Below are 23,268 nucleotides of genomic sequence, written 5' to 3'. Positions count from 1 at the left end.
TTGCCATGTTGCTTTTCCAGCTGGAAAATGTTCTTCACTTTTATATATCTCAACTAGAACTCATGGGGGTTTTGTCATAGTCCCCCCCCCCTCCCCTTCTTTTTCCATTTTTCATGTACACACCAAACCCACATTAGGTTTAGAGTAAGTTAAGCTTTATGTGTGAGAATCTGAACAATAAATATTTGGTTGCGTTGAGGGAAAAATACAAAATATAGCCTGGATTTCAAAACCAGCCCAAGGGAATGAGCGATATACATGTTCTGATTTACAGAATCATAAAATGGCAACCAGTTTTCCTGGAGATGAAGCTTGTAGCTTAATTTCTCTGACATTACATTGAGTCCCTTTCTTCTTTCCTAAGCACAGATAACACCTACGTCCTCTTCATGAGAGCAGTTGTGTTTCCCCACTTTTGACCTCTTGCACTCCAGCAAAGATCTTTCTCCACCCTCACACTCCACATCATCTAGGAGGATCTTAACACTGCTATCCGCCTCTCCTAGTGCAGCCCTCTTCATCACTGCCAGTGAAGTTGTAAAGCCAAGTTGTCGACACACAACTGTACCCGCCTTGTTGGTGAAAAGATCATCACACACTGATCCCCACTCTCCTCGAATGAAGATCTCCACCCTGCCTCGATCTGGTAAACCATCAGCACTCACGAGTCGCACTGAGCCAGCCTTCACCTTTCTTCCTCGTCCTCTCTTGGGACCCCGACCTTTACTTTTAGGTTTCTTGTATACTTGATTACCCTCCCCAGCTTCTTCTAGCTTCCGTGCAGGCCACAGCTTCTCATTCAGTGCTTTAGGCTGTGTGGTGCTGACTGATGTTTTCTGGGTCTTGGTAAATGAAACAGTAGGCCTCTGAACTGAATAAGGTGCCCAAGTTGTTGTTCCTGGATGTTTGGGGCGTGGTGTAGTGATCAATGCAGCTTGGGGTCGTTTCAGAGGTGTTGCAGATGAAGTAGGAGGTCTTTCTGCTAAGTTTAAAGGTCGAGAGGTGGTATGAGTGGGGAACTGAAGTGGTCTTCCGTTTCTCCTTGAAGAGTAGGGGATGCCGCCTGGCGTTTGTGCAGTCCTAGAGAAGGCTGCAGTCATGACAGTTGTACGATAACCTGAGGGAGAGACAGAATCACCCTCTTTATTTGAAGTTAATTTAATTTTGTGTTAAAACTGTTTATGAAACTGAAGCATTCTAGGAAAACTTCCTATGATTCGGATATTATTTTCAGAAGCAAGCTAGCTTGCTACAAAAGGGTTACATAGTTTGCTTTATCCTTTCCAAGGAAAATACAATCCGCCTGTCAGAAGCACAAGCTTGACAGTGTTAGTTTAGTAATAGGCTGCTTATCATTATAAACGTAGCTAAATGACTGTTAACTTATGGACCAAATTTGTTTTCATTGCCAGAGAACATAAACAGCTGTTCCTCGAAGAGAAAGTCTGATGTACACATGTTGTTTTTTGGCATCTGTATTACTCTGTAGCTGTTTTTGACAAATTATCTGCAGTTCAGTATGGGGGGAAAGACAGTATAAAATGACATAAGGCTGAAAACCGTACATCAGGAGTGTCCAGCTCTGGTCGTTTAGGGCCACAATCCTGCAAGTTTTCCATGTATCCCTGTTCCAACTCACCTGACTCAAATGAATCATTTACTGTGCAGAACTTCATAGTCTGTTGGATCCAATTATTGTGAACCAGGTGTGTTGGAAAAGGGATATATAAAAAACCTGCTAGACATCAGCCCTAGAGAACCGAGTTTGAAAACCCTTGCAATTGACCATTATAGGGTGGCGTTATGCCGGGTCATACGTGTAGTTTGCCCTCTAGTGGTTAACATAAGAAATGCATACATCTTTAAGTTTATAAAATAAAATAAAAACTCTGCCAAGCAGAAAAGAAGCTCATTTTACCCATTTATTTCCTCCTGTCTGTTTTATGGAATATGTTTAGCCTATGAAATACAACAGCTAAACATGCTTCCATGCAGTTCTTAAAATGCACGTAAATCTATTTAATTCTATAATCACAGTTACATAGTATTTTTGTGATGTCATAATGTTTTGACCAGTTTAAAATTTGGGTCATTATTTTTTTTTTTAATTTTAATTTTTAATATCCTACAAAAAATTCCAGTTCCTCACACTTAAGATTAAAATGATTCCAATGGAAATAATTGGACAGTGGGTAAAAATTGCATGCAAACATACATGTATTTGGTTAGAAAATGCATATTGTTATATTATTCCTGCACATTTAAAAGAAGCATAAACATACTCAGTATGTTATAGTCTGGTGTCAAAGCAGCAGTATTTGATGAGGCTTGACATTCTGTACTGAGCAGACAGACACAAGACTGACATTGAACTCCACAGCTTTGGCAAGAAAATCTATAAGCTTTTCTTAAATGTTACACAGTATTAAAGTGTGCTTGACAGAGTTTTAAGCAACATTGTCATGCAGATTTTTAAAAGGACAAAGACAGAGACACAAAAGGAAGAATGTCCAAACTGAAGCTGATGCAAACATTTATTCGAAATAAATAATGCCAAAGTACCTGATTTGAATTAAAGTAGTGCAAATATCTAAAACACAAATAAGCACCATCTGACCTCTGTAGTCCGCTGCACCAAAAAAAAAACAGAATAAGCTACCAGCAAGTTCATGATTTCAACAGTACCTGAGTTGTACAAAAGCTTGTGCAACCAGTCTATTCCAAGTTTATATGTAAGGAGATTAATTTAAAAAATATATATATATAAATTAAGACAAAAATGTTGCTGTAAATTTTTAATTATAAGATAATGCCATTTTACTGATTTAATGCTGCTGATATTTCAACCTGTAAATTCCCACAATTTTTTTACTTAAACGCAGAGTAGCAAAGTGCAAAAAGTGATTAAACATTTTTAAAAATGATGTCTAAGAATTAATTTAATGTGTTGTTTATATTATACCATTTTCCCTTTTAATTACTGCTGAAACATCTATAAAGCATTGTTTCTGTCTCAACTGGCAATATATACAAACATTTATACTCTTTATTTTATTTAAACATCTTTATATGTTGCTGAATAAATTAATATTAAACTTCGAATGAAATAACTTATAAGCCTATAATGAGCATATAAATTCTTTATCAACTCTACCAATGGAGAAGGAAATGTCCAAATAGCCCTCAAGTAGCAAAATAAATACATTAATTCACAGTTCACATAAAAGTATTTTAATTAAAAATATATATATATGGCCAGTGAAAGCCTGCAGATTGTTGTGACTATGATCTGAGTGTTATGTAAGAGAGAAGTTATCACAGCTGCCTTATTCAGTCTGAGTATGATTTTAGTATAAAGCTCAGCTAAGTTAACCAGCTCTTGGAGGAAAATAGCAAGAAAAAAACTGTTAGAGTAAAACCTCAAATGGGCAACTTTAATTTAGCGTTTAGGGTATTAAAATGTACAGCAAGCACAGAATGCTTACAGCTAAACCACCTCTGATGCGGGTGGCTCCTCCCTGCACCAAATTGAGCTCTGGTTTATGTGTGGGTTTAATGTTAGTCCTAACAGACAGCTTAGTGGTTGAGTTAACAGCTGGATCAGAGTTTGGGTAATAGGTGAAACTAGTATGATGAGCAGGTGCACCAGTAATCCTACCAGTGGATGAAGTTGTGGTGGGATTTGCCATGCCCATCTGGACAGATGTTGGTTTTACTGTTGTGGCTGAGGCTGGTTTTAGTGTAGCTTTAATAGCTGGACTTGTTGGAGATAGTGCCGTCTTTGTCTTTTTTGTTGAGGTTGTTGGAGCTGGTTGTGTCATTTTTCTTGTAGGCTTTCTTGTTGGCATTGGTAACTTTCTTATTATCACTGGTTTTCTGATGGGTGGGTTTTTTGTTGTGGTCTTTGCAGTGGTTGTTGGAACAGGTGTGGTGGTTGGTTTCTTGTTGATTACAAACTCTGCAAACAAGAAAAAGACATATAAATGGTCCCAAAAGCCCTTAGAAAGAAAATGTAATTTTGTGTGACCAGATGAAAGTTTTAGCTCTGTGATTATTTTATTCAGAATGGTGCTTGAAACTAATTAAATTTCCACCAATCAACTATGTTTATTCATATTGTGTAATCAACACACCACAATACAAATTCTAGACAGGACATAGGAAACAGAACTCCAGTCTTGTGAAGCTCATATCAGATTTTAAATGAGAGACTGCTGTTTTTTGTCCAGTGAGCAACGTAAACAGAATTTCTTACCTTCTTTGGGATGAAAATGGATCAGCTTTCCCTTTATTTTAACAGGTGAGGGTTTAAAACTGCATTTTCCTGGTGGCGCTCGTCTGCATGGGTAACAGAGAAAAGAACATTACACATACAGTCCAAGCTATAATAATAAAAACACTATATTTCCAACCCAAATCTTGACAGAACAGTTTGCAGGAACAGTAATTTAAAGTAAGTATAAGTCAGTAAATGTTCATAATCCATCCAGTTTTTGTTGGATGGTGTTTACTTGCACTTTGCTCAAAGGTTGCAGCCCCCAAACACCAAATAAACAATGGAATTAGTAACAGTAGGAGTTATTTCTGAGAAATCCTCATTGCAATATTGCAGTTGGCAGATGAGTTTTTGTGTGTGTGTGCGTGTGTGGGTGTGTGTGTGTGTGTGTGTGTGTGTGTGTGTGTGTGTGTGTGTGTGTGTGTGTGTGTGTGTTTTAAGCAGAAATAAGACATGTTATTAAGACATGTTGTGACATATTTTATCTACATCCCCAACCCTGGTGCTCGAGGATCTGTGTCCTGCAGGCTTTCCAACTGTCTCTGCTGCACCCCACCTGATTTAAATTAATGTGTATTTAGCAGATATGTGCAGAGCTTGTCAATGTCTGAGTCAGGTGTGTTCCATGCGTGTCCTCGAAGACCAGGATTGGGGATCCCTGGTCTACATCACCTACAACAACTAATATTGCCACCAGCGATCCTACAACTATCAACTTATAATACTCATGTTTTGCACTTCTTTTCCCAAGAGAACAACATAGACGTTTCTACCAATGTTGGAGTTGATATGTCTGTAAGATAGTCATTTCTATAAAAGTGCAACATGCAACCTATGAAAATCACTGAATGTCGCACAACAGTGGCAGAAACTCAGCGCAAAATAAAAAAAAATGAATGCCTTCTCCTCCTTTCTTTGAAATGAAAGGGTTAGCGTAACGTATTCAGAGGATATTCTTGCTTAGAGGTTTCAAGTTGGACCATCTGCATAGAGCTGACCCTAACTCTCTCTCTTGTATTGGCAGCATTGCATCACAGTATTTTAGTTTCTAGCTGTTGTATCCAGGTTATGTGGGGGGGGGGGGGGGGGATGACATGATTTATTTGATTATTTGATAAGAAAACAAATTCTTTAAAGGTGTGTTTAAAGTGTGTTAAGGCAAAATTAGAATTTTTGAAAGACCTCTTACCCATGAAGATCTGACTACAAGTAAAATGAAAAGCATCTTCTTACCTTTTTGACTGTACCCAAGGATATTATATGTGTACTTTGGAAATGTTCTCACATTTGATCAGGAGTATTTAAGGCTTACACCTGCACCTGTAACTGAAAGGCAATGTAACCCTTTGCTACCTGGAAGGGTCCATAATCTTATAGATGACTCCTGATCTGGCTGTGGCACTCGGGTTTCCAGTGGATAAGAAATACAATTCACCTAGACAGATTTATAAAGGGATGTAGAAAAGAGAGTGGCAGGCAGAGGCAAGAGAGGAAGGCGAGAAGATGGCCAACAGCAAGGAGAAAAGTGGAAAAGAAAAATTTAAAAATAAGGAAAGAAATGGGGAAAATAGAAAAACTCAGTGAAAGAAATGGAGGAAAGAGGAAGTAATAAAAAATAAAAAAAATAGAAAGGTTACTTACAGTTATAAATTTGCTAAAATAATTGGGTACCGACTATCAGTATGCGTGCATTCTACCTCATAAATCAGCTCTTGATAATTAAAACCATCTACCGTTGCTCCTCTAATTCCTCAAAAATGGATGATTTTTAGTCGTACAGAAGCAATACACCAGTGTTTCCCAGTCCTGATCCTCAAGTACTTCTGCCCTCCATGCTTTAGAGGCAACCGTACTTAACACACCTCGATTCAATGTGTCTCGTCAGCGGGTTTGCAAGGAAACTGGTGAATAGGTTTATTAATGTGAATCATATGTGTTGGAGTCACAACACATCTAAGTCATGCAGGATAGTATTACTGGAGGAACAGGATTGAGAAACACTGCAATACACAACACATACATATCGAGGGCTATTTCTTTAATATTTTGGACACCTCTTGTATCTACACCCAAAAAGTGATACTTGAAGGTGGACACATGGAAGCAGTGATCACCTGCTTCATCCTCAGCAAATGAGATGATGTATTTATAATAACTGTTGATGAGTTTTGGAAACTTGCAAGTCTGGTCTCTTCCCATACAGATCTCATTGTACTCCCAGTCACCTGCATTCTCCTTCAGAGACATTAGACGCCTGAAAAGAAAGAAATCCACAGACATATATACAGTTATATCTCTTATGTCTGGAAGACAGAAAAGAAGCAGCAAATAAACTAAAAGCTGAATATCTTAGATGACACAATGAAGAGTAGAACTGACTGAGATCCAGTCAGAGCTGCTGAATAGACTGTTCATGTGGACAATTTTCTATGCAGTTGGACAATCAATAGACATTTCTAATGCAGCTCAATGGATTGCTGCAGTGTGTTATCCTTTGGAGGACTTTCTTTTCAGGTCATGCTGGAAAGGACAACAGGAGGACAAATATTTAGACTTCTGGATGCTTCTGTGCCTGAAGTGAGAATGGGTTGGGAAAAATGTGTGGGGCCATCTGTGTTAATAGTGCAAGAGTGGAGTTATTGTGCAGATAAAATGGGGATTACAGCTACTCACTCAGCAAGACATGAGCCAAATCTTCACTCTACCCTGAACACAGTTGTGACTGCAGTTGGTTTTTGTTAAATCAAGGGCGCTGTGACCAAGTTTGTTAAGACAGCTTTGCTGGGATACCAATGCTGGACATGATGCACCACTTTATCACTCTTGAGGTAAAGTTTTTGAACGTTTAAGCTATCCAGATAAATGGTAGAATTTGCGATAGAGGAAAATACAAACACAGCACTTTTTAGTCTGTGTGCTGCCAAGCAGGCTTATCTCTGAACATCCCCAGCCTCTCTGTGCAAGGGGGTCAGCTGTCTATCCTTGAAGTCAGTGGGAAAAAAAACCCTGCCTTGATGAACAAAACAGACCTATGGAGAAGGATTAGATTACAGACAACTTCCCCCAAACTGATTGAGTTTCTCCATACAAACGTATCTACTGTCTGAGAGGGATATCATCCGCTCACACTTGCAAAGTGAAAACTTCAGCTCATACTGCTCTGGTGTGAATACTAAGACCTTGGACTGGGTGCATGATCCCTCTTGCACATGCTGCAACAGCAAATGGCCTCATGGGTAAGGCTGAGGAGAAACTGTTGGAAAAATCCAGTTGCACGACATTGAAAGTCTGTTTTCGGTCAGGTAACCACAGAAACTTTTAGCCCTCATTCTCTCTTATGAATATGCCACTCTCATTGCTGAAACCGTGCACATGTTGCACCCCTTTCCTGCCACTAATCTTGGTGAATTGTCATTTTTTTTCACTTTGACTGCAATGGTTAAATAAATATAGGACTTCTTTTCAAGTGGATGATCTTAGAGTTGGTCATACACCACTTCAAGAATAGAGAGACTATCTAGTGCGAGACAGGTTCATCTTTACTACTAATTTGGTATATTAGTAGTGTGAGTGATGTGAGATTTGATTTTTATGGGATATGTCTTGAAAAATGTCTATGAAAAAGAGAAGCACAGTTTTTATTGACAATGTTTGTTTACTAATATAATCCTTTTGATTCTGATGAGTATTTGCCAATAATATACAAAGGGATAATGATGCCACAATCTTACAATTGAATTTGATTTGTGAGCTCATGGTCCTGAGCACTCCAATTGGGACCACTATCGCCTTCACTCTTCACTTTGTCTTTTAACCCAGCTTCTCATGTTCTTTCTTTTGATGTTTCTGTCATTCGGGATCACTACATCTGTCACTACTGCTCTCTTCTGTAGTTTTTCAATCCCCATAATGTCCGCTTGGTTAGCCAGTCAGTTAGCTATTCTCTTAACCACTTGGTCCATTGTAAGCTGGAGCCTGTCTCAGCAATCATTGGCCAAGAGGCATCACCTTGGACTGGTGATGGCTAACCATCACAGGCTTGGTTTGCCATCACCAGTTTATCAGTCTGGTCAGCATGTCTGTTTTTAAACATATTTGCAGTATTCAACCCATGCTATTTCATTTACCTAATGTTGGCTGCTACCTTGGTTTTGCTTGTTGTGTTTTTCGTGGCAATTTCATGTTATAACTTAGATTTTCATATATTTCAGAGTCCTTAGCATATATTCATTCCTGATTATGGCTTTGTGGGCTTTCTGAAAACATCATGATGAACTTGAGACCTTAAGCTTAGTTACACAGTGTCTGCTTACTCCCCTTTGCAGACATAGTAATGTGTATAGGGCCTGAGATGTCTGCATTCAGACATCTGGGATCTGATTAATTAGAACACTGTCTTCCTTGAAGAGTTTTACAGCTAAGGAGTCAGACACCATGGTGCCATTAGGGAGATTATAACTTACGGGTCAGTCTGACCTAACTTTTTAAGCAACAACAGATATTTCTTGTTTAGAATAACAAAGGGTTATGACATGCAAGTGACGTACTGTAGGGTTTAAAAAGTAGTTTTGTGTAGAACCTTTAGAGCAGTTTCAGTCCCATCGGATTTCTGGGCTGTCTCTCCAAATTGCAATTTGTTTTAATCTGTTCTGTTCTTATTTTCTGTTCAGTAAACTTTGTAATCTTTTACACATCAGAAACAGACTTTTTTCCACAACAGGTTTGATGTGTTTTGCTAGCTGATGTGTGTTTATGTAGTGTGAACTTGTGGCTTTGATGCCTCGCTGGCCAGCTAACTCTTGACCCTGAGGCTTCCAGCCCAAACCTTGCACAGATAATTCCAGCCTCCTGCTTTTGGTTCTCCAAGTATTGTATTACCTGGCTCTGTCTTACCCTGCCACTATTTCTCAGACTGTCTTGGAGACTCTTTGCACAGCTTGCACCTAGTGTCCTTTCTGGTGTGGTGGACCACATTTTCATTTGCGCTTGTGCTTGTACATGTTCTTTTGTCTTGCATCTTTGCAGTAATATTACAAATTTAAAAAAAAAAAAAAAAAAAAAAAAAAAAAAATTCTCATTAAAAGTTTTTGTTACATACCCGCTCATGAAATCCCCAAAGATGTAAAGCCCGTTGAGGTTGGGCATCTGACAGCCTCTATAGATGTATCCTCCCGTCACCGATTTGCCCAACTTGTGAGGATAGGCAAAAATTGGCAAGATGTCATCTGCAAATGTGTGGACACAGAACAATCCACAGTTTATGCTGTTATATTAATTAGAATAAGATAGTCCACTGAAAATGATCATAACAATTATTCTGATTGTGAGAAATATTGTAATACTTCAACATTTACAGTAGGTTAGTTTGTAAAAATGACTTTGCAGGGTCTACTTTGTATTCCACAGAAAGTAGAGAATCCAGATGTTCACTCACCTAAAGATGAATTTTGACAGAGTTTCCGATCATAGCAGCTGTAACCTTCTTTAGCCCTCCATCCATAGTTACCTCCTTTAAATTATTGTGATCACATAAAACCCATCATGAAGAATAGTACACTACAACATGTTTCTGGATTCACACAGTCATGAAATTATCGGAAATGGAAACAATGATATTGACAGAAACAGATGACACATTTGCTGTTATTTATGTTGTTCTCTTTATCATCATTAATTAATTATGCTTGTTTCCCCATTAAGGTACACTTTACATAACATTTTATGTTCCAACAGCAACAAAAATTTGCCATCATATGAAAAATTATTTTCTTGACATCACGAGTTAATTAGGCAGAATTTTAAAAAGTGGTTTATTTCATTCTCAAGATTGTGTCTTGTCTGTTGGGGATTCATAACTAGACACAAATTATAGACAGAAGTTTGGCATGTACACTCATTTCATTAGATTCATTGTTCAATTGCTTGGGAACACCAATAACTGATTAACCAATCACATGGTAGCAGCTCAGCTAGGTCATTGGACATGTAGGAGTTCAAACCGAGCATCAGAAAAAGGAAAAATGGGATCTGATGGACTTTAAATGTGGAATGTTGTTGCTGCCAGATGGGCTGTAGAGGTTATTTTCTTAACACACTTTCTCCCCCTCAGTATTAGTTAAGCATTACTTAATCACCACAGCTTACATGTGTATTGTTGCTATGTCCATCCCTTATGACCACAGTGTCCCCATCTTCTGATAGCTACTTCCAGCAGGATAATGCACAGTGTAACAAAGCCCAAATAATCTCAAATTGGTTTCTTAAACATGAGATTTTGAGTTTACTGTACTTACTTCAGTAGCATCCACGACCAGATTTGAGTTCTATAAAGCACATATTGGATTTAGTGGAACAGAATTTTCTCATTGTGGATGTGAAGCTGACAACTGCGGCGACTGTGTAAGGCTATCATGCCATTACCATGTCAATCACTGAAGAATGTTTTGAACACCTTGTTGAATGCACGCCACAAAGAATTAAGTCAGTTCTAAAATCAAAATAGGTTAAACCCAAAACAAGCACCTAATAACGTGTCCAGTGAGTGTAATTTTTATCACATACCAGTTGTTTGACTTTAAGATGCCATTTTTCACCTCACTGGGAAGGTATTCTGTGCTTTCATATCCTCAAAATAGAAAATACCTTTTGTTTTTTGGCGATTAAGAAAGTTTTTTAGCCTTTGTCATAACAAACCCACTCAGTTAAGTGAAACTAATGAGATAATTAACTTTTTGAGAATAATGTCAACCTTCCGAAGATAATTAATGCAGAGGTAGTCAAGCTTACAAAGATATACATTTCACAAATGTGTAATGGTGCATATAAATGAAGAGATCCTACCTTTAACAATGAGGTCGACTTCTTCATATCTGTTCTGGCCCACATCACCACAGAACATCCTGCCTCTGCCTGCACCCGTGAGAGGGTCACCGCGGTCGATAGAGCAACGCCACATGTTGCGAACTCCATAAGCGTAAATCTCTACAATGAAAGTGGAGGAGGAGGACAGCACAATTACAGCCTTTGTGAGGACTAAGTGAAGACTCTACAGAAACAATAGAAACTTTTTTCTTCTGCTGCAACTGGGATTGTCTGTCTGGCTGTGGTAAAAGAAGCCTTTCAGTGCAGACAGTGTTAAGTCTTTATAAAATGTGAAGTTAACTGCTTCACCGTTGAGGCATTTCATCTTTAAAGTTAACAAGCATGATCAAACAATTCCACAGATGAAGGGTTTTACCAGGTCGAGCCTCCCTCTCCCCCATAAATGGGTTGTCAGAGGGAATGCTATATGGGGCACCATCGTCATTGTTGTCAATATCAACACGCAGCACCTTGCCAAGAAGTGTTGACCTGTTAAAAACACAAAGAAGACACAATAAGCAGGAGGAGATTGAGGCAGCAATGACTGACCGTCAGCCACTCTTTACCATCTTTTCTATCTTTGTACATTCTTTCCTAAACGTAACTCATTTTTTGAGCCACTCTTACTCGTACTGTAACAAATAGACGAGTTTGGCACTAAAAATAAATAAAGCTACTAGGAGCTTGAATTTATTTCCAAACTATTCCAAAGTATGACTCTTCAGTAAATCATTCACTGTGTTACTGCAGCTGCAGGGATTCGGACTGGGACAAAAAATGATGAGTAAGCTGAAAATTGAAGTTGCTGACAACTCCCCAGGTTCATCAGGAACCTGGGGAGTTGAACTTCAGCATTAACAGAAACGGTGCAGATTTGGACTTTTAAATAAAAATAACTCGAATGAAACAGGTGGGTCTTTAATCTGGATTCAGATAAACGGAGTGTTTCACCTTATCTGAGGCTTTCTGCGTTCTGTGATTCTGCATTTGTTTTTCATTTGTACTTTGGTTTTTTCTTGTGACTAATTAATGTGACTTTCCAATTTTTTTTGCTTTTTTGTTACAAATTACACAAATATTGACCTTTTGCCATCATTTCCTCTTTGAATATTAATTTTGCTTTTCATGTATTGAAAAATCCTAACTTGTTTCCCTGCCTCAAGTATCCCCCCCCCCCCCCCCCCCCCCCCCCCCCCCCACTTCAGCCCTTCTGCACCGCAGACCTCTCCATGGCAACTTCCCCGTCTCTCCATTCCCACCTGGGACTCTCTTTTGTTCACTCTGTATTTGTCTCTCTTCTGCATACCAGCGGGTTGTGGTCCACAATGTGTAGTGTAAATATTAGACTTGGCAGGGTACATTATACCTCATTCCTAGAACAGTTATTACAGCATGTCATCAACAGAAACCTCAGACACAGGCTAAACTGTGAAAGAGGAAAAAGTGGAAACTTTTTTATCAGGCATGTTTAATTTTAAATTTAGTTTACTTTTTAGTTTACTTTAACCTTAAAAGATGGAATAGTTGAGTTACTTTGCTGGGGGAATTTCTTCTAGGATCCTGATCTTATGTAAAGTCTTTTGGCAAGTTTCACCATTTCTACCATTGTAACCAGGGGACCAACTGGACTTCTCAAAGAGGCAGTTTTACCTTAATGAGACATTTTAACACCCTAAACAGCCATGAACTGTGGTCAAAAATTCCCAGCATATTTTTCTTTTGTTTCAATAATCTCACATTTAATTTCCACTACAGCTAGTAAAACCTTATAACTCTAAATTACATGGCAGAAAAAGTCATTATTGGTTTTAAACACAACAGGCTTTCTCCAAGTACAAGGCAGATTAACAATTAAAAATACTTAACAAAAGCTTGCAAAATGTGTTTATTACAAATGAGCTCTGATATTTGCACTGTTTTCCTCTTCAGTGTAATTAATATTCCAACCATTTTTTATATGACCGCATGTGAATCAAAGAATGACCAAAATGTGTCTAATAAGGTTTAGATGAACAAATAAAAAATTTTTATCTTATGTTGTTGTCAATGCATTAAACTTTACTGTGAGTATGAGAGGCAGCTATTTAAAGACGAATGTTTACAAAGACAATAAAACATATAATTCCCTGCAGTTACTCCACTAATAAACTTTCTGTATGTTTACTTGTGTATACAGCTGTTAGTATAATTTATATCACTACCATCTATCTTTGACCTTACAGTATATGTCAACAACAGTTGCATCATTTGTAGCTTGCTGGAATATCAGCAAAATTTTAACATTTTCTTTTTCTGTGCTCACTCAGCTTTAAATTTAGTTTTAATGAACATCAAATAACGTATATGTAAATGGTGCTCGCAGGATAATATTTATATTTCTCAGAGAAATGTCAAAGTTCAGTAAATAAACAATATTATTCATCCACATACACATATATTATACTGACTTGTTCTGTGAATTGCCAAATTTTCCAAATGGGTCCCCAGCTCTTCCACCATCTCCAATGAAAATGTACAGATACCCGTCATGTCCAAAAAGTAACTGTCCTCCATTATGATTGGATGCTGGTTCAACCACCTCCAGGATTGTTCTACAATAGGAGATACACAAAGATGAATGTGTGAGTGACATCTGAGACATGCCTAAATTAACTAAATGCAGATATTTGAATATGTTGTAGACCTCTCAGAGGAATGGTCCAGTTGGTTATCATCATGTTCTGATAGTGTGAACTCGCTGATTCGTATTCTCTCTTCCCTCTTGACTGACACAGAGTAGTACACATAAGCTTTCCTGACTGTAGTGAACCTATAAGCACAGAAAAGTTGCTCCATGTAAATGTACAATCTACAAATTTAAATACAGGACATTTTAGTTTGAAAATAATGCAATAAAGTCACAACTGAGTTCTGGACATAACCCTCAAACAAACAAATATGGACCGTGGGTGAAAGGCTAAGCAGAGGAATCCCCTCTCGTCGCCAGCCCATGGCGATGTAAGAACAGCCCGCGTAAGGTTTAGGAAAGGCCGGTCAATCCTGGAGCCGTTGGCCAAATACACCCAGACATAACCCAGCTGCTCTGCAACAAAGAAGCGATGACTTCCATCATCTGCATGAATCATGGCCACAGGGTTTCGGAGACCGTTTGCAACTTCCTGCAGGCACAATTCCAGGCAGCCTTTGGGATCCTCACGTACTGAGCCCAAGTTAGCATTTAATTCTAGAGACAGGGAAAAAAAAATTAGAGCAGATGAAAAACATATTCAGAGCTAACTAATTATTGCAAAATTAAAACTTGATCGCCCTGCATTAGTAAAACTCTATTTAACCAGATATGTCGCCTGTGGATAATTTCTCATTTACAATGACAACCTGGCAACACAGGAAAACAAAGCAAAAAAATATACAAACAAATCAAGTATATTATACTGATTTAAAACAGATTGTAAAAAACAAACTAAAAGTAGCACAACAAGCTATAGCTAAAAGGTTGTCTGTGGGTTAGAATATTAACTGTTGTCATGAAAACACTTTAAGTCTGTGCTGCCATGACAGATGTTTTCTTCAGGTTATGTGCTTCGTACCTGCATTAGTCAAGACATTAGGGTAGCAATACTGTTTGTCCTTAAGCTCCAGATAGTCACAGAACCGTTCTCGATCTTCTTCTAATGAGGCAGTAAGGTTAGAAAACTGCTGTGAGCTCCCCAAGTTTTCCAGGAGGAGACTGAGGGTGTATCGGCACTGATGCCAGTAGTCAGAGCAATAATCCCTGCAAAGTCCAGGCAGAATCCTCATCGGTGTGTTGGCATCTTCAGCATCATACAGGTGGGCTGTGTACGGAGAACACTCCTGAAAAAGAAATTAATTATATGGAAAAATCCAAGTGTCCAAAATAAGCCATCAAAGATGAAAATTTCAGTTCTTTACCTATTGATGTTTGTTTTTATTTTGTTTGTTTGTTTTTAAAAATAGGCTTATATGTCAGTATCCATGTGTGTTACTCGCCTTTAACGCTGATATGTTAATCTCAGTGGTAGAGATGAGGATGTGCATAAATCACGTAAGCAGAAGATGGATTTGAACACGATTACTGCCACAGAACCTCACCAATCCTGGGTTATATACAGCTTAGTATAAATGGACCCAAGGCAGATGCACACAGTTATTAAGTCACAACCACACTGTCCACACCCATAAATGGCGAGCTGTAGGCACAGGGAGGCACAACACGCAAACCATGATGTGGCTTGACTTTCACTGAATGCCAGATCATCACCGGGAACTGAAACCAAACAACTAACGTTGCATAATGGAAAGTAAGATATTTCTTAAACCCCCCCCCAAACACACACACACAGATTACATATTTCTACCTATACAGTTTTTATTCTGTTCAATACATTTCAACTTTATTTGTACAGCACCAGCAAAGCCAGAAAAAAAAGTTTAATGGGTGACTTTGAGAATCCCAGTTTTTTTTTTGTTGTTGTTTTTTTTTTACCTGTCTTCAGATGTGGTTGCTGGTATTCTGTAAAATTACTTAAAGAAAGGGGGGAAAAAGGAGAGAAACTTTTCTCAGTCACATTTAGTAACTGTGGCTGACTTAGCTTCACTGTGTTTACACCAGCAGCCATAAAGTTTCCTTTATGTTTAAGTTTGTGGATTTTCTGTGCTTCAGTACTTTTGGTTTGTTTGCTCTTTAAGTAAAACGATTTTCTCTTTGTCTACTTGCTTCTTGCTGGACAGCATCTGGGTTCACTTAGAAACAATTGTGACAAATCCTTGACAAAATGCACATTTGTGAAATGTATTTTTCATTAAAGCAACAAATGGATGAATTGTAAACCTTTTAATCGTGCTATTTAGACAAAATAACAAATTTAAACCAATTGTAAAATATAAAAAAACACAAGGAGAATTGTGAAGGATTTATTCTACATCTGTCCCATAAAATTTGGTGTGACCCAGCTGCTTCGTCTGAAGGATTTTTTTTTCTTAAGTTGACTTGTGTGATATACTTAGAAGCAGTCAGTGTAACCATCAGCTGAAAGCACTCAGACTCATTTGTGTGCCGTGAATTGAAATACTAACAGCTCAATACTTAAAAATTCATCTGCATCAGGCAGATAATGGGCCTGAATCTGCTCAAAGCAAACAGCATTAATATTAAGATGTTCTGAGCTTTAAAGAATTGTTGTGATGCATAAGCAGCTGTCTGATGTTAATATGTACATGTGAACAATATAGGTCTACCTTAAACTGCAATGACATTTTGGAGGTTTGACTTGTTTTAGAAGGCAGTTTACTTCTGAGTAAGTGGCTTATCTTTAAGGACAACTCTGACATCTGTCTGGTGCAGGTAAGAGACTCACTGCCCACGAGGAGTTCACACAAGTTCCAAAACGAAGAAATAACCCTGTGTGATACCATCATTTTCAGGTAAATTTATCTGATACAGAATTGCAGCTTTCTTTCAAAGTTCTTAAATAGAGGATTTTTTGTGTTTCAGTGGAAAAAACTGGATGTTGTATTTTTGTCCTGTGAAGTGTAGTGGCTCTCATAGGTCATTTGTTGGACTGATTTAACTTTCTTTTGACAATCATTGTCTGGGACACGATATAAAAAAAGCATTGCTCGACTGATTGTTGGTGGGATGTTGCTTGAAAAGGAAATATGAGCATGGAAATAGCATTTAAAAATGGTGACCAACACTGTCATTTATTGATTCATCTAACTTTCTTGGCCTTGTCTTATCTTGACATTATATTCATAGGCTTTACAAATCTTTTCGTCCTGCTGTCAAGCTTCTCTGGCTCTTTTCTCGGTCCCTCTCTTCCAGGAACTTGATATGTCCTGCTGCTTGGCCTGAAGCGGAAATGGTTGTTTGTTTGATCAGCTAAGCTCTGGGATGATGACAAACTCTCTCCTGTGTCCCTGACAAACACACACTCAAACCATTTTCACCCCATCTGTCCCTTTTTGATTATATCTGACTGCCTGTCTGATGTGTGAGTGATATCAGTGCCAGGAGGCTGCTGTGGTGCAGATGGAACAGAGGGCCTCAGTGAGGTGGATTTACACAGCCTAAGTACTGTGCCACAGGAGTAACTTGACCACCTCCAGGGTCTCTTTTTTTTAATCTAAAACCACCAACCTAGGAGCTGGAAACCACATAAAAGATGTTGGCTACTCTTTCATGTTTTGACAAAGACTTTATGGATATAGAAACAAGAAAAACTAAAAAGAAAGACAGCTGCTGATCTCTGCTCTGAACTTATCTGATCCAAACTTACAAGTTTACATTTTCCTTTCTGAAATCCTCTTAATTTTTACACAGAAACTTTTCACAGAAAACTCTGCATGTAGTGTTAAAAAGCAGTGCATATCAGTTTTATATATTTACATTGTTTCAGATTCAGCCTACAGTTAAAATCAACTAAAAGCAGTAAGTCATGCAGGCACTACTGCGCTGTCATTATACTCAAGCCCCAGCCTGCACCGCGAGGAAAGAAACGAGAACCGCTGTGAGCTATAATTACAGTGAAAGAAACCTATGTTTTAGGACTCAATGATTTGTCAGTGTCTTAACATAGCATATGATGCATTAAACTGACGAGAAAGTTTGCACTTACTTTTTGGTTTATTTTTTTAAATTAATATTAAAGTGTTTTCTTTGTGGAAAGTTCATTGTCTGCTGCTTTTTTTGTTTGTTTGTTGTTTTGAGTCTTTTGGGGTTTTTTTGCCTCCTCGCGGATATGGGTAACACCAAATTTGTGCCACACCTTTAATTCAATCTGTGCTTATGATGTGCACACAGTGAATACCTGGTCTGCAAAGTCAGCACCCAATTATGCCATTAGTGTGTGGGACGGACTTCAAGGCTCATTCCATAGATGAAGAGGATGGAATGCTGTGGTCTGCTTCTGATTAAAGAACTCAAAAAAGAAACCAAAACAAAGTGAAATGTCCCTTGATTTGAAATAATGATTTGAAACAAAGAGTGTGCTCATGATGAGATTATCACAGTAATGTTTAAATTTAGAAAAGGGCTTTAAACTGTTTGGCAATGTTGTTAAAAGAAATGCAAACAACATGAATGCAAAAAGGAATGTGAGTAGTTTTATTGTCATTTTCCTATTTATGTTTGATCATTGATATCTTCTGTTCATGTCAGATAATGCCTGGCTTGATGTTTTTCTAAATATTCCTCTGTTTTATGTTTGTTTACCTTTAGTTATGGTAATGTACTTCTGGTGTTGTTAGCTCTTTGTTAAAGGCTGAAAACTATGTTTTCCCTTCATATATTTCATTTCATTGTGTTTAGATTATGCTGAAGATTAGTGACAGTGGAAGAATGTCAGAAAGTTGAGTCTCTTCTCTGATGTAGTTAAATAATTAATGCTTAATTTTTATTAGAGAAGACTCCAGAATGGTTCTGTGTTATGAGATATACGCTTACTGTTCACATGAAAAACTGGAATAGAAGAGAAATAGAAGTTAATTATTCTTCTCTCAAATTGCTGCTTTACATGTTCAAGTTAAACATATCCCTCTCGGGACATTTTGGGGTCTCGTCTGGTGTCTGAAAACGTCCAACTTTTCACCTGTTGAAACATTTTCTGATTACATTCTCGCTATGCTCAGAATATCAGATTAAAGAGTTAAGTAGCTACAAAAATACATATTTTTGTTGTTTAAAGATTCCCACTCAGGAAAAATAACGAAATGCTTCCTTTGAGAATGTTTTTTTTTTTCTTTTCATTATTTTTTTATATATCTCCAATAATCTACTTTTTTACAATATACTTTGTATTTTATTCCAGTTTTAACTGGGCAAGTCAATAAGAACAATTTCTTATTTACAATGACAACCTGCTTGGAACTGGAATAAACTCTTCAGCTCTGGCTCAGCCTCCCTTTAGAAAATAGTGAAAAATAGGAAACGTGGTATGGATTTTCAATTTCAATCTGCAGTCATTTGCAGACAGAAAAAAAACATATACGCTAAATTATCAAGGATACAAAACATTTGAGTTGTCATGGAAATATCACTGAATTGAAGTACAGGCAACAAGGCTGTGCAGCTGCATTGTATTGACTGTTGACATGTCTTGCTGGATAATTAATCAGCTGACCAAAAAGACTCATATTTAAGAGAAACACAATGATGACATACTAAAGGACCCAAAATGACAACAAGGTCACATAAAATGGTTTTGAAAATTATTTAAATATTCATGTCTTACCTGGCACAGGATACTGCGTATGTACTTGCCGCAAGCTGCAAAACCTGAAAGGTCTAAGTTGTCCATAATTGAGTAAAACCTTCTTGATATCTCTTCATCCTTCTCCTGATCACAGCATCCAAACTTGGTGTACTCTTTGCAGAAGACAATTGGCTGCTGAGGCTCAAATGGAGGCTTGTAGTCTAAACATTGAGGGTGACAGTCGCCCCACCAGGCCTGGAGGAGCAACAGCATAAGGAGTGGAAGTCGGTGAGTGGATGAGGTGTGGGACACCAACTTGCTGGTCTGTGGGATCATGGTGTAAAGATACTGAATTCTTATTTAGGATAGTTTGTCTCTAATGCCTCTAATGGAGTAAATAAAACAGTTTGTATGATGACAGCTCATCAAACTTGATCATCTATGAAGCACAAATGTTCAGACTTAGGAAATGTTTTTATTGTATGTCCTCCTGCTTTCTTGTCCATGTATGCTTGTCTCTTGAGGGGTGAATGTGTAGCAGACACTTAGCCCAACATCACACCTGGTTGCTGAGAGCCTCAAATTGCTTAGGATGTGTTACATCATTAACCCTCGAAGCACTTTCGTAAGGCTGACCCTGCTGTGTGTGAATAAAGAAAAACGGCTGTAAAACTGATCCAGAGAACCCTTTTGATCAGGAAGAAAGTGGAGCCAAGTTCAGTCTTATTCTTGTTCAAGTCTGGACAGCCACCTGTGGATCACAACACACAGCCCAGAATGAAAGATATAATCTGCTTATTGTAATGGTTATAATCAGTGTGTCAGCATTAAAATCCATTTTACAAACCTAATGCAGCAGCTTAGAAACATGAACAAACCTTTAAAGAAAGCATTTCAAATTGAGAAGTTCTACCTTTATCCAAGGTTTCTGCAAAATATTTACTTCCACACTGAAGTCACCTTGAGACTCTGCCTCTGTTTGCTCTGGACGTGCTCACTTGCTGCAGCGGTTAGAAGCCATACATACAGACGGACTGCAGAAAAAAGGGCCAGAGAGAGGCTCTTTCATTCAGTCGCGCAGCCACGCTGCAGCTTTGGAAGAAATCCCTCCCACTGCGTGTCTTTCCTCCTCCTCTTCCTCCTCCTCTTCTCTTTTTTCATTTGCTGTTTAACTCTCCTTCAAAGACACGTGCATTCCTTCCCGTAGCATGTGGTGCATATTGCCTGAAGTTGCAACTTTCCACCTCTGCTCCCTCTGAGCCCCCCCCACATCTCCTCTGTCCTTGCCGCCTCCAGACAGACACTCATTCGTGTATGTCTGTGTGTGTGTGTGTGTGTGTGTTTGTGTGTGTGTGGTCAGATGAATCAGGACGTGAGCTGGAAGTGAAGCCCAATGGATTCTCCAGGCACCAGTCCAACCAGGATCTTATGGTAAAGAGCACAACAGGCCAAAATTTGCAACTAATTATATTGTTATACAGTCATCCTCTTTATCCAAAAATACCCTGCTTGAAACAAACTCGAAATTGAATAAAAACCAGTGACTTAGAAGTTCACTTTGTTCAGCTTTTTATGAGGTTTAATTTAGTTAGTTGTTATATCTTCAGGCAACTTCTACGACATGGCATTATAGGGCAATATGAACTAAAAGTTAAAAAAAATTTCACATAATTTGCCTTAACTTTGTCTCCACTAATACTAGAATCTAACCCTCAGGTTAGGACTTGAGTAAAAGTCATTTGTGATCATTTAATTTTCCAAACAATTCATTTTTACCCATTTGCCACCTGGAGATCCAGCTTGCATCTAAACATGTGATTCTTATATGCCAAAGCACTGACTAAAGTGCCCAAAGTTTGCAGACATTAGATATATAACAGCTTTTGACAATTTCATGACATGGATCTCCAGAAACAAAAAATAACAAAGGAGCACAAGTAAAAAGCTCAGACAACAAGGCTGGACAATAACAACGGTGCTGTGCATTGCAGCGCAAAGCTAAAGCAACACAACGACAAAGGCACACAAACAACCAGGAGCAGTCAGTACTTTTTTGTTTCTTTGTTTCACTTTTCTTTTTTTCTTCTTTTCCCATCACTTTGTGCTGCATTCAGATATCTATGAACAGCACAGTGCAAATAATCTAATTGATTGATTGATTGACTGACATGTTACTAATTACTTCCCCCAAGTGGCTACAAAGTCCTATAACATGGGGACACATCTGAGGGACCTGACAGAAGCAGAACTAAGAGGTATGTCTGCACCTGTATTTTTCCTGCTCTACACTGTACCTCAGACAACAGTGGAAATGAAAAAGTCCTCAAGCAGAAATAATCTTAGGATCTCATAACTAGATTATTTAAATTGTACAAAAGTAACCTCGAAAAGCCTGAGATGGCAAGACGACAATGGAAAATTTAAGTTGCGTCACTACGTCCATCTTTTGTATACAGTGTTTGGCTTCAGGTCATCACCTTTACCATCTTGGTTCAGCTTCCATATCCAAATATCTTTGCTTCAGTGGACAGTGTTGTCTGGCTAAAGAACAAGCAAAAGAAGCTGTTGTGAACGGACTGCTTTTCTAGTCTTGTTTGCAACTAAAAGTGCTTATCAGTGAAAACTTGATTTATCTTATTTATATGCACAGATTCCTGCAGCACATTTGTTCTATACTTGGAACAAATTTCCTTATCATACACATGGGATGAAGAAACCGATGAATAAACAACTCACTGGATTTGGAAAACTACAACATGAAACACCAATGTGCAATGCCTTACTTTGGTATATTTGTTTACAGGTGTGTAAAATGTTTATGAGTTGTTTCAGATTTATAAAACTATCAAATAAATATTCAAATAGATAAAATATCAGAAATTATGTTTTGATGGACTGCTTTAAGGTCATTGCATGTGAAAAATATGAAACCAACTCTCTCTTTCTCCCTGAACAAACAACAAACAGTCTTATAACAACTTTTGGTGATTTAAAATGTTTCTAAATTTTTACAGTGTGCAGTGTAACCCATACAATAAATCAACAGTGTGCATTTGGCTTTTGTCTTTGTGAATTTTGTGTGTTTAGACATGCCACTACCATCTGTGTCTCATTATAGCTGAGCCACCTTTTAGGTCAGAGTAATTCCTATCTGGCTGACTGGCTGTCAGACCCTTTATCACTCTGCACTCGAAGATAGAAACATCATCAACAGCCAGACACTCTGGATTAAATAAATTATTGGACAATTTATCAAGCTGTGTCATTTAATAATTACTTCCAGTTCCCATAGATTAACATAGCAAAAGAAGCCACTTCTAGGTTCAACATATTCAGATAAAGACTAAGACAGCTGGACTGGGATGAACTCACGTAACAATGCAGGTCCATCTTCAGATAAGTATCAGATGTTTCATCTTGTCCAAAATCTTAAATGTTTGCCAGTAGAAGCATGATGAGACCTGTGCTGCAAAACACAGAGGCATCTTCTGCAGATAGTTTACACTTAAACTTATAGTGTGTCGTTCTTTAGAATGACTAAACGAATGAGTCATCCTTGACTGGAAGACTTGAGAAACAAACACCCACATAACTAAAGATTAGGGCAGCCACACACACTCAACCTTCGTGTGCATGGTGTCCACACACATACACGTTTTGTAAGTGAAGTGGTCCACATTTTGTTAACTCCGACTCTGACTTCAGTCCAAAGACAGATGGTTACAGATGGTTGTGTATGTGTGCAGTCTACCCATCTTTGATGTGATTAAATTTGGAAAGAAAAAAAAAACCTTTTTCTATCAGTAACAGTAACTCCATGCTAACATATATATCGCATAGCTTCCTGTTACACCACAAGAGCTCTTTCCTCTCAGAGGGTAGGTCTGCTTGTGGTTTCCAAAGTTTCCAGGAGTATCGTAG

General features: G+C 38.2%; 1 protein-coding gene across 1 annotated transcript; it reads right to left on the bottom strand.

Moving 5' to 3' along the window:
* Positions 1 to 359: 359 nt before the first annotated feature.
* On the bottom strand, positions 360 to 19,683 carry LOC306760150 (HHIP-like protein 1; the record flags this gene model as incomplete). The annotated part of the gene is made up of 14 exons (XM_079245942.1): positions 360 to 1,117; positions 3,659 to 3,958; positions 4,256 to 4,338; positions 5,630 to 5,711; positions 6,391 to 6,530; positions 9,375 to 9,501; positions 9,711 to 9,785; positions 11,117 to 11,257; positions 11,514 to 11,626; positions 13,585 to 13,728; positions 13,821 to 13,946; positions 14,081 to 14,360; positions 14,725 to 14,989; positions 19,387 to 19,683. The coding sequence occupies 14 exons, from the start codon at positions 19,681 to 19,683 to the stop codon at positions 360 to 362; spliced, it is 2,931 nt and encodes a 976-aa protein (XP_079102068.1).
* Between the last annotated feature and the right edge of the window lie 3,585 nt (positions 19,684 to 23,268).

This window comes from Telmatherina bonti, assembly GCF_933228915.1.
Source record: "Telmatherina bonti genome assembly, chromosome: 9".
Lineage (NCBI taxonomy): Eukaryota > Metazoa > Chordata > Actinopteri > Atheriniformes > Telmatherinidae > Telmatherina > Telmatherina bonti.
The sequence above is the reverse complement of the archived record's forward strand: the minus strand, read 5'-3'. Positions and strand labels throughout refer to the sequence as shown.